We start from the raw sequence: 14875 nt of genomic DNA on the forward strand, positions 1-14875 counted from the left end.
GTGGTCACTGCCATTTGATTTAGTATATCAGTTTAGTTTAATTTAATTTAATTACATTTTTGGTACCGTTACTTACTGTTACTAAAACCTCAAAACTCGTTCAAATCGTTCATCACAACAAGTAGTACACACAACATAACTTGTGCTTTTACTGGTGTCACATCCCGCATCAACGTTTGTACTTTGCTGCTATTAGTGGTGAAACCACAACATCAATAATCATAAAAATGGTGATTTCCGATCACCACAGCCGTTCTTCTTCTACTCCTAAACTTCGCAATTCATTCGCTAATCGGTATGTATTCATATCCTCCATTTGTACGTTTCTTGCATCTTTGTGTTGTACTGTACAACTTTGATATTTGTATGTAAAGTTCCAAACAATTTCGAGTTTATTGTAACCACCGATAGTTAGTTTACTTTATTCGGTTGTTGTTATTACAAAATGTAATGTACTTTGTGGTTATTTTAGCTATTGATTTGTGAATTCATTTCACAGTTTGGTAAAGTTTTCATCAGTGTAGTTATGTACGTATTCCAGAAACAACATCCAAATTGTTATGTGACTTTTTTTTTTTTAAAGCAAATTGTTTTGTAACTTAGGTTTGCTTTGGTTGCCTATTAATTGATTTTCTTAGGTGGTGTTTGTTTTTCCTATTATGCCTTATGTCAGCGCACCAGTGTATGTTTTTACGGTAGACTATCTGTTTTCTGAAAATATAAAATAAAATGATGTCTTGTTGTGTCTGCAAACTCGCAGATTTAGAAATATGCTTCTAAGTGCTGCATGGACATTCAGATATTAAGTTATTTTTGCAGTTCTTCACTATTCAACATACAGACACTTAGGCAACATCTTCTCTACAAACATGGTCAACAGTTTTTCAGACAAAAACATCCTAAAAAACAAACAGCACCTTAATGTCTTGCCTTGGCCTCTTGAGTTTCGTGTTATAGTTTCGTTAACTTTCGTTAGTTTGTTGAAAAAATAAGTATCTTTGTTAGTCCTTTTGATGTAGCAGGGGATATTATAGCTCACACTTAATTGTTACATTGTTATGCATATGCGCAGTATCTTTTCAGATGTCGCTGGGGATATTACTATTACCGTCGACAATGTATCTTTTCTACTCCACAAATTCCCTCTAGTATCACAAAGTGGAACAATAAGGAAAATGGTTGCAGAAGCCAAGGATCCAAATCTTTCAAAGCTGGAACTCATCAATTTACCAGGTGGGCCCGAGGCGTTCGAACTTGCTGCAAAGTTCTGCTACGGTATGAACTTCGAGATCACGACTACAAACATAGCCCATCTTCATTGTGCTGCAAAGTACCTTGAAATGACAGACGATTACCGAGACGAAAACCTCGTTACGCGCACGCAAACATATTTAAACGAGGTGGTGATACGAAGTCTTGAGAAATCAGTTGAGGTTTTATGTTCTTGTGAGACGATACTTCATGTAGCAGATGAAATGGGAATCATAGACCAATGTGTTGACGCTGTTGCTAAGAACGCTTGTAAAGAGCAACTAGTGGCGGGTTTATCGCGTTTAGAATGCGATAGTGAAAAGGACAGGTGTCAAGATTGGTGGATTGAAGATCTATCTGGACTAAAAGTTGATCTTTATCAGAGGGTTATTTTGGTAATGGTAAATACAGGTATTCGACAAGATAGCATAATTGCGTCGATAATGCATTATGCTCGATCAAATTTAAAGGGTATTGGAAAATCTCAAATTTGGAATCCAGCAAGAACAACTCCTGTTACAGTTGAAACGGGTCAAAGGGTAATTGTGGAAACACTCGTAAGTTTACTACCAATCGAAAAGAGTTCATGTATCCCAACCGATTTTCTTTTCGGGATGCTTAGAATGGCGATTATGGTTGACTCGAGTCTTGACTGTAGGCTTGTTCTTGAGAGAAGGATTGCGGTTAGATTAGAGTTGGTTTCGCTTGATGATTTGCTTATACCGTCTGTTCAAAATGGCGATTCGTTGTTTGATGTTGACACAATTCATCGAATACTAGTGCAGTTTTTGCAGATAGTTGAACAGGAAGATGATGAAGATTGTGGGTATGTATCAGAAGGTGAAACGGGTTCACCTAGCCATGGTTCGTTGTTAAAAGTTGGACGGCTTATTGATGCGTATCTAGCAGAGATTGCACCTGACCCGTATCTGAGTTTTCAAAAGTTTGTTGGTTTGGTTGAAGTTTTGCCTGATTATGCTCGAGTTATCGATGATGGACTTTACAGAGCTGTCGATATCTATCTGAAGGTAACATCAACTTCATATTCTTGTTTCCAAGTAAACAAACTTGTTTACTGTAGAGGTGGAAATGGGCGGGTTTGGTTTACAGGTGAAAAAGGGTTTCTTTTTGTATGGATTGAGTTGGGTTGACCCGGAACACTAGCAGTAAGTATACACTTTAGGTCAAGCGGGTACTTTTTGAAAACTTTCTTTTATAACTAATCGGCTTTTCAATAGGATTTTCTTTTTATAAGGTAAGCAAAGAGATTCTGCGCATTAAGAATAAACTTTGGGTTTTTTTAACCCACGTGACATGTTTCCTCTTTAGAATAAAGATCCGAATCAACCCATGTATAAGCAAAAGGGTCAAAATTGCCCCCTTTTAGTTTACAAAGTCTCTTAGCAGTTCAGAATGGGTCAGTAAATTTCCATGGTTCAAATCATTTGGTAATTAAAACAGGTGAATATAATTTGGTTTATCACTTTGATACTTTAATGTTATGGTCTGCAGGGGATAATGTTAGGTCCTTAGATACAAATGGGTCAACTAAGGTTATGCGTTACCTCTAATGGACCAAACAAATAAATAAAAAGTAAAAACTTGAAAGAAGTGGACGTACGTATATTATTAAGAAGTTAGTTATCAGGGATGGATACTAATCGGTGTGACGCATCAATTATCTTTCGAAAACTTTGAAACTTTTGGTTCAACCCATTTTGACCCTTTACTCAACCACCTGACCACCGACTATTTTGTTTTTTGTGACTCCTACTTTAATCTTACTCTGCTATTCATTGTTGTATGGATGGATTAGGCCCATCCATCGTTGACAGAATACGAGCGCAAGAAAATTTGCAAGTTCATCGACTGTGAAAAGCTATCTCAGGAAGCAAGTAACCATGCAGCACAGAACGATCGTCTCCCAGCCCACATGGCTGTTCGGGTGCTCTACTTTGAACAGCTCCGTTTAAAAAGCGCAATTATCGGACCTACAGCTCTGTCCGGTTACATGTCACAAAAGATGAGCAGCAGTGGTGCAGTAAGTGCACCCATGTCCCCACGTGACACATACGCGTCACTAAGAAGAGAGAATCGTGACCTCAAGTTAGAGATCTCGAGAATGCGAGTGAGGCTAAGTGATTTGGAAAAGGAACAAGTTTGTATGAAGCAAGGGATGATGGATAAATCGGGAAACGGGAAGACTTTTTTGACATCGATATCGAGGGGGATCGGGAGATTCGGGATTTTTGGTGGTCCCAGGAGTGGGAAACAATGTAAGACGGGGACCGGGAGGAAGTCAAGGTCGTCAAGTCGTAGGAGGGGATATTCTATTTCTTAAGTAGATACTATATGCCATTTGAGTGTTGCAAATGATCAATCAAGTTTGTTGTAAATGACAAACTTCTCTTAGTTTTGCATTGGTTTGTTGTTTACAATAAATTTGATTGATTGAAAAAAACTACTGTTATTGTTTCTCTTAAGTAGATTAATGGAAATTTCTATTACTGTGATCCATTTATTTAAATGTTTATTAAGAAATATATAATGTTCTCAAAATGCTTAAACACTGCTGAAGGTTGGTTCGTGATCACAGTATTTGTTTCTGCGTTTACTGCAGATTAATTGTAACATCCTGTCTCACATCGGATTGTGTAAGAAAGTTTGTGTCCCTTTATAAGGTAAATCTCTTCCTTACCAGAGACACAATATGTGTTTGGACTACAAGCAGACCCCATGAAAAATCTAATCTGCAGTTAATCGTGCTCATTTGAGTCCCTTAGGCATTAATAATAAATTAGTGAATTTTGGCATTATTGTAGCCAATAAACTATGGCAGCATGACATGGGGTAGCTCACCCACAGCAGCAGGTATAAGATTAAATATTAAATTAATTAATTTTCTTGATAACCCAACACACCATAAAACTACTACAGAGTAGTATAATGTACACCCCATATAAGTCCAACTCTTTTTTACCATGTCAACCCCATGCCATTGAAAAAAAGTTGGCTTTTCTATAATTTTATATGGTATTTGATTTGAAATAAATAAAATAATACAATAAACAATATAAAAAAAGGTATATCAAGATTTTGATTAATAAGATTATAATTTATGTAATCTACAAACTATACAAATGTATGGAGTAAAGATGGATTAAGTAGATAAGCTAGAAAATAGAGAAGATATAGGAGGTTACTTGACTCAATGTGTAATAGAGTTGGGTGATCAGTTTAGTCTACCCCCATGACTCAAGATGTCATTGAGTGTCAAACTATTTGAACTATTTTTTAATCTCAACATTATGGTCTTACACTTGTAATAAGGTTAATGGTTATAACAAGTGTACTTAATGTATACTGTATTTGTTACCATTGGCTAGTATATAATATATAATATATACTATATGATATATAATTTATTAATAAGTCAAAAATTTAATAGACATCTTAAGCATTATATTATCAATAGCAAACCTTTTATCTGTTACATTGAAATACATGATCTAATTGACAGGGAAAAAATAAAAAAAAAAATAAAAAAAAAATAAAGGAATAATTGATCTCTTCTAGAAACCGAAATCTGATAATTTAAAACCGTATTTATACATAGTCAAATGCTATTATATGCAATTGTCATTAATTAATACTCGTAATAATTATAATTTTATATCTTTGGAACAATGATAAATCCATATAAAACGAGTTGGACAGTGTCCCCAACATCCCATATTCAACTGAGCAGTTAGTTTCTGCTCCCCCATTTATATTTGTTTGTTTGTTTTGTTTTCAGTATTCTTTACAAAACAAACACATATATACATATAAAAACATAAACATATACATTGTGTGGTTTTGTGTGTCATTGATTAGTCCTTGTTCTCTTGAGATCTGTGTTATTGTTTTGTTCACTTAACCTTCCGTTTACTTCACGAACACCTTTTTCTTTTTCCCACCTTGTTTTAGTTTCTTCTTACAAAAACTTGAAGCTGTGTAGTTAAAAACTTACAACTTATATTCTTTGAAGCTCTACTAATTCTGCTAGCTAGCTTCTTAATTTCTTATAAGGTAAGGATAAATGCTGTTTATATCTGATTGCTGAATTCTGTTATGATGTTATATTTATCATCTTTTCTTTGTGTTTCAGGTGGGAAGGGATGATTTGTAAGTACTTACTCTCTTTATCTCACATAAAACATACTTTATAGGCTTCGTTGTTTGGTAACTAGAAAAAAATTCTATCGCGCGTTTCTGCGGTTGTATTCAACGCGAATTTGGAAATACGTTGTTCGGTACCTAATATATCTAATAGGTTGGGTTGTGTGTTGTACGTGTATGTATATGTGTGAAATATAGCCCGAAATATTTAGTGTTTTTTTAATGATGTCCGTTTCGCGTATAGTTAGTCTCGTTGGGTTCGTTAGATTTTCTCGAGTTGAACGGTGGTCTCGGAAAAATTTAACTCGCACCGAGCGAGAAGATAGGGCCCGTTAAATAATCGGGTGGAATTAGTTTATTTTATTTTAATAAAATTATGTATTTACACTTTATACCTCTGGAAAAGTGTAAACTTGAGGGGTCGTGTAAATTGAGCCAAACTTAAGGGACCGGTTGTAGCGTGAACGCAAACTCAAAACGACACTCAAAAACAATTAAAACTATAAATTTTTGGGTGCATATTAGTATATAGGAGTAAAGTAATTTTACAATTACTTGTCATGTTTTGAAATAAATGGATATATTTACTAAGGTGTTCGTGGTCAATCTGGGTTATCCCGTGACCGATTCTGACCCTTTTTGTCTAACCACCCCAGGGGCGTAACTAGTAAGGGGCGAGCGGGGCAAACGAACTAGTGCATTTGTAATTTTTAATGCAAAAATTTTGGTTTTTTTCATTTTGACCTCGGTAGATTTTTTTTTTCCTTCCCGAAAGTCATCATATTTTGGCCCTAAAACCTCAATATTTACCTAAAAACCTCTATATTTTGTCCAAAAACCTTGGTATTTTGCCCAATAAAATCATTTGATTTTTTTAACCTTATTTGATCATTAACCTTATCACAAGTGTAAGACCATAATGTTGAGATTAAAAAATAGTTTATATACTTTGACACTCAAGTAATTCAAAATCATTTGATCATTTTTCTGGTTTTGGTAATGTCCCATGGACGAAACTGATTTTGTCGGAGACAAATCATTTGATCAACATTATGGTCTTACACTTTTAATCAGCTCTTTAATTCTTTGTAAATCAAGTAATTCAAAATTAAAGGCATCTTGATTCTTGAAGCTCCTAACTTAAGTAAGTATATTATTTTAGTACAGTGTTATTAGTGTACAATGTATAATGTTTGCAGGGGTAATTTAGTCAACCATTTACTTAAAAGTCAATCATTTGGTGAACTACTTGGTTGTTAAGTATAATATATTCATTAAACAAATGGGCAATTTTTTTAAACCGCTGGTTTGCCCGCTGGTCGTGGGTATCTGCGGGTCGCAGACACGGGCAAAAAAGTTGAATGGTAGATGGGACCACCTGGTAAAAAACTCTTGACGTCTTGACAGCAGGTCCCAGACATAAAGGATCCGTGCATGTCGCCCGCAGGTGCCATCCGGCTTCTAAGTTAATAACAAGTTTGTCTTGGTTTTATTAGTTTTAAAAATCAAAATAAAGAATTGATCAAGTTCTTGAACATCTTGTAGACAAATGAATAAGATAAAAGATTGGATGCGGGAATTTGTAAAAAACATGAATATGTCCTTGTTTATATATAATACTCTTATCACAGCCGCTACATCATAATACAATAGCTAACACCTTTTTTATGGTTCTTGGATTATGCCAATTGGACTCTAGTTTCTTAATAGTACTTGGTTATTTATTAGTATGAATTAGTCAACTCTTATATTGCCAAACTTCCTTAATCAATATGGTACAATTTTCTCCTCTATAGATCAATCACTTTTGTTTTCATAACGTATATGTTATATGCTTCACATAATTGAGTGCAAATCGCCTTTTTCAGGACGAAAAAAGAGCCGGCAAAAAGGATTCATGCATATGATCATATTTGAAACATTTCACTAACTGAACAATGAAGATGAATTCTCTTGAGGCCTCATCTTTGTTGTTTTTCATTCTTCTGATCTTCACATTTTGTACTGCTGATCTCAACTCGGACAAAATTGCACTTCTCAACTTTGCTGCTTCTGTACCTCAAGGTCGAAAACTTAACTGGAAAAACAAGACTTCAGTTTGCACATCATGGGCCGGCGTTAGTTGCAACGGCCAACGTGTAACTACACTTCGACTGCCTGGTATTGGGCTTTACGGCCCAATACCACCAAACACATTAGGTAACTTAGATGCACTTACAATCCTTAGTCTTCATTCTAATTTTCTCACTGGTAATCTCCCATCTGATCTCCTTTCTCTCCCCTTCTTAACCAATATATTCCTTCACAAAAACTCTTTTTCCGGCGAGATACCTTCATCTCTGTCGTCACAATTAGTAACCGTCGATCTTTCCTCTAATTCCTTCACCGGAAAAATTCCAAACTCAGTCCAGAACTTAACGAATCTTCAGAACTTTAACGTAAGCAACAACCAACTTAACGGATCAATCCCATCGTCGTTAAAAAAGTTTCCCGCTTCATCTTTTGGCGGGAATTCGGGCCTATGTGGATTACCCCTTAGCGTCTGCATATCTCCTTCACCTGGACCTTCACCTTCACCATCACCTTCACCGTCTCCGTCACCAGCACCATCATCATCTTCACCGTCACCTTCATCAAATGTAAATTTACCACCTCCACAAATGCGGGCCCCACCAGCCCAACGACTGCCATCTCGGCAAAAGGACAATAAGAAGCTAAGCAAGGGAGCTGTTGTTGCCATATCTGTGGTCTCTTCTTCTGTGCTGTTGCTTCTTCTACTGACATTATTGGTATTTTGTGCTAAAAAGAAAGACGTTAGCGGTAGTCAAGCGAAAGCGTTCGGTGTTGGAAGAAGTGATACGCCTAAAGAGGACTACAGTAGCGGGTTACAAGAAACTGGGAGTAATAAATTGGTGTTTTTTGATGGGTCGTCTTATAAGTTTGACCTTGAAGACTTACTTAGAGCATCGGCTGAAGTTTTAGGAAAAGGGGGTTATGGTACAACTTATAAAGCGGTTTTAGGAGAGGGAACAGTTGTGGTTGTAAAACGGTTGAAAGAAGTGGTTGTTGGAAAACGAGGATTCGAACAACAAATGGAGATTATTGGGAGTGTAGCAAGACATCCAAATGTGGTTCCTGTTCTTGCTTATTACTATTCGAAAGATGAAAAACTGTTGATTTATGATTGTGCTTCTTCCGGTAGCTTGTCGTCTCTGTTACATGGTATGTTACCACAACTTTACATTCTTTGTTAGTATTTTACGAGTAAGATTTTTCACCGGACAAATATCAAGATAAATGGGTTAAAACTGAGGTGCCGAAATGAGCGGGGTCAGCCAGGATGGTTAATGGGTCAAAATGGATTCCAGTGTAAACAAGTATTTTCTGGTACAAGTTAAAGCGGGCATGTTCGGGTTTACATGAACTCTTTTTGTCCAAAAAAAAATACTTTTTTTAAGTAGCTAGTTTTTCAGAATCTGAGTGTGTAAACAATCTGTTAAAAGGCATCTTTTTTTGGTTGAATAAAGTACATTTTGGCAATTTGGGATACTGTCATTCTATTTAGCCTATCTGCCGTTCCCTTTTTACTATATCTGACCCGTTTGAGAAGAAACATAACCCAAGTCGATCCGCTAATAAGCAACTGGGTCAAAATTGTAATCTTTAACAATATGCGGTTCCTTTGTCATACAAACAGGTTACAGAGGATCAGGAAGAACACTTGACTGGGAAACAAGATTACTAGTTGCCCTTGGAACAGCAAAAGGGCTGGCTCATATTCATTCGGGTAACGGAGGAAAACAAAGTCATGGAAATATTAAATCGTCAAACGTCCTAGTCAACCAAGAAAACAACGGTCAAGTGACAGATTTCGGTCTAACTCCCATTATGGGCATCCCTACCCTCCCCCCTCGAACATCAGGCTACCATGCACCTGAAGTAATAGAATCCAAAAAACCAACCCAAAAATCCGATGTCTACAGCTTCGGTGTACTACTACTTGAAATGCTGACCGGGAAAGCGCCGGTCCAGTCAGCATCGAGTCAAGATGAAGTGGTGGACCTCCCGAAGTGGGTCCATTCAGTTGTAAGAGAAGAGTGGACAGCAGAAGTGTTTGATGTGGAACTTATCAAGTACCAAAATGTAGAAGAAGAAATGGTTCAATTGCTTCAGATAGCAATGGCTTGTGTAGCGAAAACACCCGAAACAAGACCGAAAATGGATCAAGTGGTTAAAATGATAGAAGAAATCAGAATGTTTGCAAATGAAAATCAGCAATCTTCAAGCCAAACACCATGAATGATTAAGAAGAGTGTAATGCAAGTGTATCATGCATGTTGCAGGTGCACAAGTAGTTTCTTTTTTACTTGCTTGTTTGATCTTTAAAAGATGGTACAAAGAAACTGTATAATGTTTGTAACTTAATTTGTTATAGTAGAAATCATTATTCATCATTTGCTATTTACCTGTCTGTGTTCTAATTTTTTTTTTTTTTTTATTTGATGTGCCAAATGCCCATATGTGATATTCTTATCCATGATTTGAATGTTTGGAAAACCACATTGTATAAATGGCATTAGAATTTGCACTTTCTAAACTAAAAAGCAAATGAAAATGAAAGTTAAATAATATTAAACTTTAAACTAAAAAGCATTAAAATTGACTTAAAATTGTACATCTAGTAACAATTGGATCAAGTAACAATTGACTTAAAATTGTTCATTTAGTAAAATTAATTTCTAATATTTTTGCCCATCTAGTAACAATTGGATCAAAATTGTCACCTTTATTCACCGTAATCACATAAGGTGACTTATATTATGCAAAACCTCTATACACAGTGATCATCATCTATCTATCATCTATCATCATCTATATCATTATAATGCAAATACTTATACCTTCAAATACACCATACACTTCATAAAACATTTCATCAAAAACAGTAGCAAAGTATGTCGTGTTACCCAAATCCAGTAAACAATCGCAGCTAACGTCCTTGGGGGTTCAAAATCTGTGAGAAAACTGCATGCTGACTCGAACCATATTCACTAGCAACACTCTGACCCCTGATACTTGTAGACGATCCATTAATTGTTGAAAAGGTCACACTTTTATCGACACCTTTCGCCTTTTCAGTAAGTAGCAATTCATCAGAGACTTCATTTTCTATATTTATCAACCTGTCATCATCACTCTGTTGAAGTTGCAGAGCATATTCGAGGTGCCATAAAACATCCCCCATTGATGGCCTACGTATCCCTTCATCAGCAAGACACTTTACAGCAATATCTGCAACGGTCTTAAAACACGCAAGTAAAATCTTTCCTTTTAAGTGCGGATCAACAATCTGGTCAACATTGCCCTCTTTGTAACACCTTAACGCCCATTCAGCTAAACTCACTTGCTCTTTTGGAAGTGTTATGTTCAAAGCGGGTCGACCCGTTAAGATCTCAAAAATCACAACCCCAAAAGAATACACGTCTGACTTTTCAGTCAACTTTTGTCTCCGATAATATTCAGGATCCAAATACCCGAAACTACCCTTCACAACCGTGCTTACATGAGTATGATCCATAGCAGGACCCATTTTCGATAACCCAAAGTCCGAAACTTTCGCGACCCATTTTTCATCCAATAGAATGTTCGTTGTTTTCACATCACGGTGGATGATTGTATGCTTGGCGCCCGTGTGAAGATAATGTAGACCACGGGCTGCACCTATACAAATCTCGAGACGTTGCTTCCATGTTAACGGTTCATTTTGTGTATTATAAAGATGCTCTCTTAACGTACCATGCGCCATATAATCGTACACTAGGATCATCTCGTTGTTTTCTTCACAAGAACCGATTAAAGAAACAAGGTGACGATGTCGAAGCTTCGAAAGCATTTTAATTTCCGTTTTAAATTCGTTCACACCTTGATCAGAACACGGGTTACCTCGTTTTATCGCAACGTTAACCTCACCATTATTGATTTCACCTTTATAAACGTTCCCAAATCCACCTACACCGATAAGTCTACTTTCATCAAAGTTATTAGTTGCCTCCTTAATCTCTGCAAACGAAAAATGACGCCCGAGGTTTAAACTAACAGATGGCGCGTAACTTTTTGTCGTGTTCCTTTTCACAGTAGCACTAGAAGCACGTGAGCTTCCATATAACGAAAGTGGGACCCAGGTCCCATTACTCGGGTTCTGATTCTTTTGTTTTCTTCTACGATAAACAAAGCAAATAAACAAACTAACAAAAAAGATAGCAGCAATAACACCACCAATGATCCCTTTTTTATTACCTGATTCACCTGAATCATGTTGTAATCCACTAGACGGGTCAACGATTGAATGTTTCAGATCTCGATTTGGAAGTGACCCTGCAAGATTACCGTCACTCGAGTTTATTTTAAAAATCTCCAAACCATTCAAAATGGCATTGTAGTAATTCGGTTTCATATAAGTATTAGGATGCAATTTAATCCATAAATCTTGTCTCGTACGATTTGCATCCACTTGTGGAAGAAACACGAGATAATCTTTATAAACAGGAACCTCACTCTTTACAGCCCAAGCAATAACATCCGCATCAGCCTGCGCAGTTTTATTGTCTATAAAAATTTCAAACACCCGTTGGTTAGGTTTAGTTATATCCGGATCGATTTCACAAAAATGCATCCTAACCAAGTACGAAAACCCACAGTCAACATCAAAATACCATGAAAGATTGTAACCAAGGTTAACTTCTGGTGTGGGACCCATCGCTCTAGCGGTCTTATACACATCATCCGGTGCAACATATTTTGATATATCAGAAGGATAACTGATTTCAAGGTTTGGATCAGTAGCCACTGAAACCCCGATAGCCGACCCGTATATATAAAAATTATCACCCTCCCATTGTCTATACATCCTGTTATCGACCATAACCGAAACAGCCTGGCCACCAACGTTTAACCGATACAAATTCTCTAGAGCAGTAGAGTTTTCGATATTAAAAGTTGTGGAGCCACCAACAATGACCGAATTACCCTCGGAAGAAAATATATCGGGGTGCGGGATAATCTCGATCCCATTGATAAAAGCATACGAATTAGGAGTGTTTTGAGAAGGACTAAATGTTACATTCAAAGTCCCTGATTCGAAATATACAGAGTACTCTTTGAAAATGGAATCGTAGTTCAAATTAGTTGCAGTATCGAATGCACTAAAGTTGTTTAAAAGGGTATAAGGTCCAACATTAACTGAGAAAACGCCATTATTAGCAACAAGGTTAGCATAAGATGTAGGGTAGAAAAAAAAGCGGATAAATTTACGACCAGATGATACTATTGGAAAACTATATGAGAAATCTGACCGAAATATTCGGGCAGTTAAATAAGGGGTTGCTGGAACTGATGGTTTTTGGATATCAGCACTTGCAACTATCGAATTTTCGCCCGTTAATATGAAATTTGAACCCATATCAGGTATCCATATTCTACCATCAGCATCACCTACGTTGCGACTTGCGCCGCAGTTTAAAAATATCCTATCATTTGGATCAAAATTGGCAGATAAAACTAGCTGAACCGCGAAACAGAGCAGTATAAAACAGGAATGATGAATTTGCATTGTATTTCTACAAATTCAAAGTGGATAATATTTCAGTATTCATGAATGATCAAAGGTAATATATATATATATATATATATATATATATATATATATATATATATATATATACACTTACATGAAGCATATATAACGATAAGGTATAATAATCAAAGGAACAATATCAATTCAAATGTATAATCACTTACAGTACAGTATACACAATCAGTTTCTCAAATTTAACTAGCATAACTAACTACACAAACTAGGGTTACATTTCTTCGAAAAAATAACAATAAGTCAATAATAATTAATATTATCAAAAAAAAAAATTTGAAAAGGTAGAAGAGTACCAAAAGAGTGAAAAACACGTGAAATTAGGGGAATCGATTGAAATTTACTATAAATGGAACTTTTTTTTTCGTACAAGTAAATTAAAATAAGAAAAATATAAGTAAGAGAAGGAAGATGATTAGTGTGAATATGAGTATGATTATAATATCATCATTACCTGAAATGAAATATGAAGCGTCAAACAGTTTGATGAATTGTGAAGTTTAAGAGTTGTTTTGAGCCATGAACGAACAATTTATTTTATATTTGTAAATGAATGAATATTCAAATGATCAGATAACATATAGTCACAACTAAGGATTTTGTTTCAACTGAGAGTGACCGAGTATGGACACCATTTATAAAGAAGAAGAAAAAAACTGAGCACTGCACAGCATCGTTCCTAATTCCTAGAGTTTCTATCTTGGGTTGGGTCATATACTCATATCCCTAGAAATGGGCTCCAGATTTGGGCCATAAAATTTTTATGCATATCCCTAGGACTGGGCTCAATATTTGGGCTGTAAATATTTTATGAGAAAGTTACGTAAACGGCTGGTAAGACTAACGGGGTCCTCAAATGAAAATGCTGATCTCGAAAAAAAAATAAATAAATAAAAAAAAAAAAAATACATGCCAACTAAATCAAAAGCCAATGCTCCTCTTAATTAAGTCAACATCAAGTATCGATTTATTGACGACTTGACTGCCACTTAGAGATTAAATTAAATATGCATGATTTAAAACCCATCAAAATTTGATGCTACAATTTTCACGGCGTCTCATGTTTTATTTTTTTTATTTTTATACTTATTAGACGGAGGTCCATTCGTAAACAATCTCCTTATCCGTCGAAGAGAGAGAGGGAGGACATTCTCTACTTCTTGGAGTGTATCATTCTGAGTGGAGAAACGACTTCTCTTTATTCAAAGATAGGGGAATGATTGTCTACATCCAGTGACGGTACTTAGTGGAACCCAAAGGGGGTATCCGCCCCACCTGAATTTTACGGAACAAAAAATTTTACACTAAAAAAAACAATTACATTAAAATAAGTTTTTTTTTTTAGTGTTTACCCCTGCTGACAATGAAAAATTTATTAAATTTTCACACCGCCCCGTCTGTATCCAAGTTCAAGTTCCACCACTGCCTACATCTCACCTCCTCATACACTACGCATGTGGTATTGGGTTTTGTTGTTGTTGCATATCAAAAGCCAACATCTATACATAATATGATCCGGTTGAGGATGAGCTTGGCTGTTTGAGTAAAGTTTCAAAACATATTACTCCTGCCAATCAAGGAATTGCTCACCTTACTATTTTTATTTTTAAAAATATCGTTAGTTACTTTAAATAAAAAACCAAATTATTGAAGTTCTAATCATGCCTTTCTATTATTGAAAATGTGACATTTATTACAACTATTTTACAATTATTTTTTAAAACAACATTTTATTAAAACAGCTCATTAAATAAAAGGTAAATTAGATAATTCACATACATATCTTAAATTTAAAAAAAGGCAAATGAGACAACAATT

General features: G+C 35.8%; 3 protein-coding genes across 3 annotated transcripts; 2 read left to right on the top strand and 1 right to left on the bottom strand.

Moving 5' to 3' along the window:
- Positions 1-227: 227 nt before the first annotated feature.
- LOC139844721 (BTB/POZ domain-containing protein At3g08570) lies at positions 228-3592 on the top strand. Its single transcript, XM_071834943.1, has 3 exons — positions 228-295; positions 1073-2279; positions 3068-3592. Exons 1-3 carry the CDS (start codon positions 228-230, stop codon positions 3590-3592), a joined length of 1800 nt encoding a protein of 599 aa, XP_071691044.1.
- A 3757-nt stretch (positions 3593-7349) lies between these two features.
- On the top strand, positions 7350-9711 carry LOC139844730 (probable inactive receptor kinase At5g58300). The gene is made up of 2 exons (XM_071834955.1): positions 7350-8634; positions 9110-9711. Exons 1-2 carry the CDS (start codon positions 7350-7352, stop codon positions 9709-9711), a joined length of 1887 nt encoding a protein of 628 aa, XP_071691056.1.
- A 632-nt stretch (positions 9712-10343) lies between these two features.
- On the bottom strand, positions 10344-13021 carry LOC139844738 (receptor-like protein kinase FERONIA). Its single transcript, XM_071834964.1, has one exon. The coding sequence runs from the start codon at positions 13019-13021 to the stop codon at positions 10403-10405; it is 2619 nt and encodes an 872-aa protein (XP_071691065.1). The 3' UTR covers positions 10344-10402.
- Positions 13022-14875: the final 1854 nt, after the last annotated feature.

The sequence above is a fragment of the Rutidosis leptorrhynchoides genome, chromosome 1 (genome assembly GCF_046630445.1).
Source record: "Rutidosis leptorrhynchoides isolate AG116_Rl617_1_P2 chromosome 1, CSIRO_AGI_Rlap_v1, whole genome shotgun sequence".
NCBI lineage: Eukaryota > Viridiplantae > Streptophyta > Magnoliopsida > Asterales > Asteraceae > Rutidosis > Rutidosis leptorrhynchoides.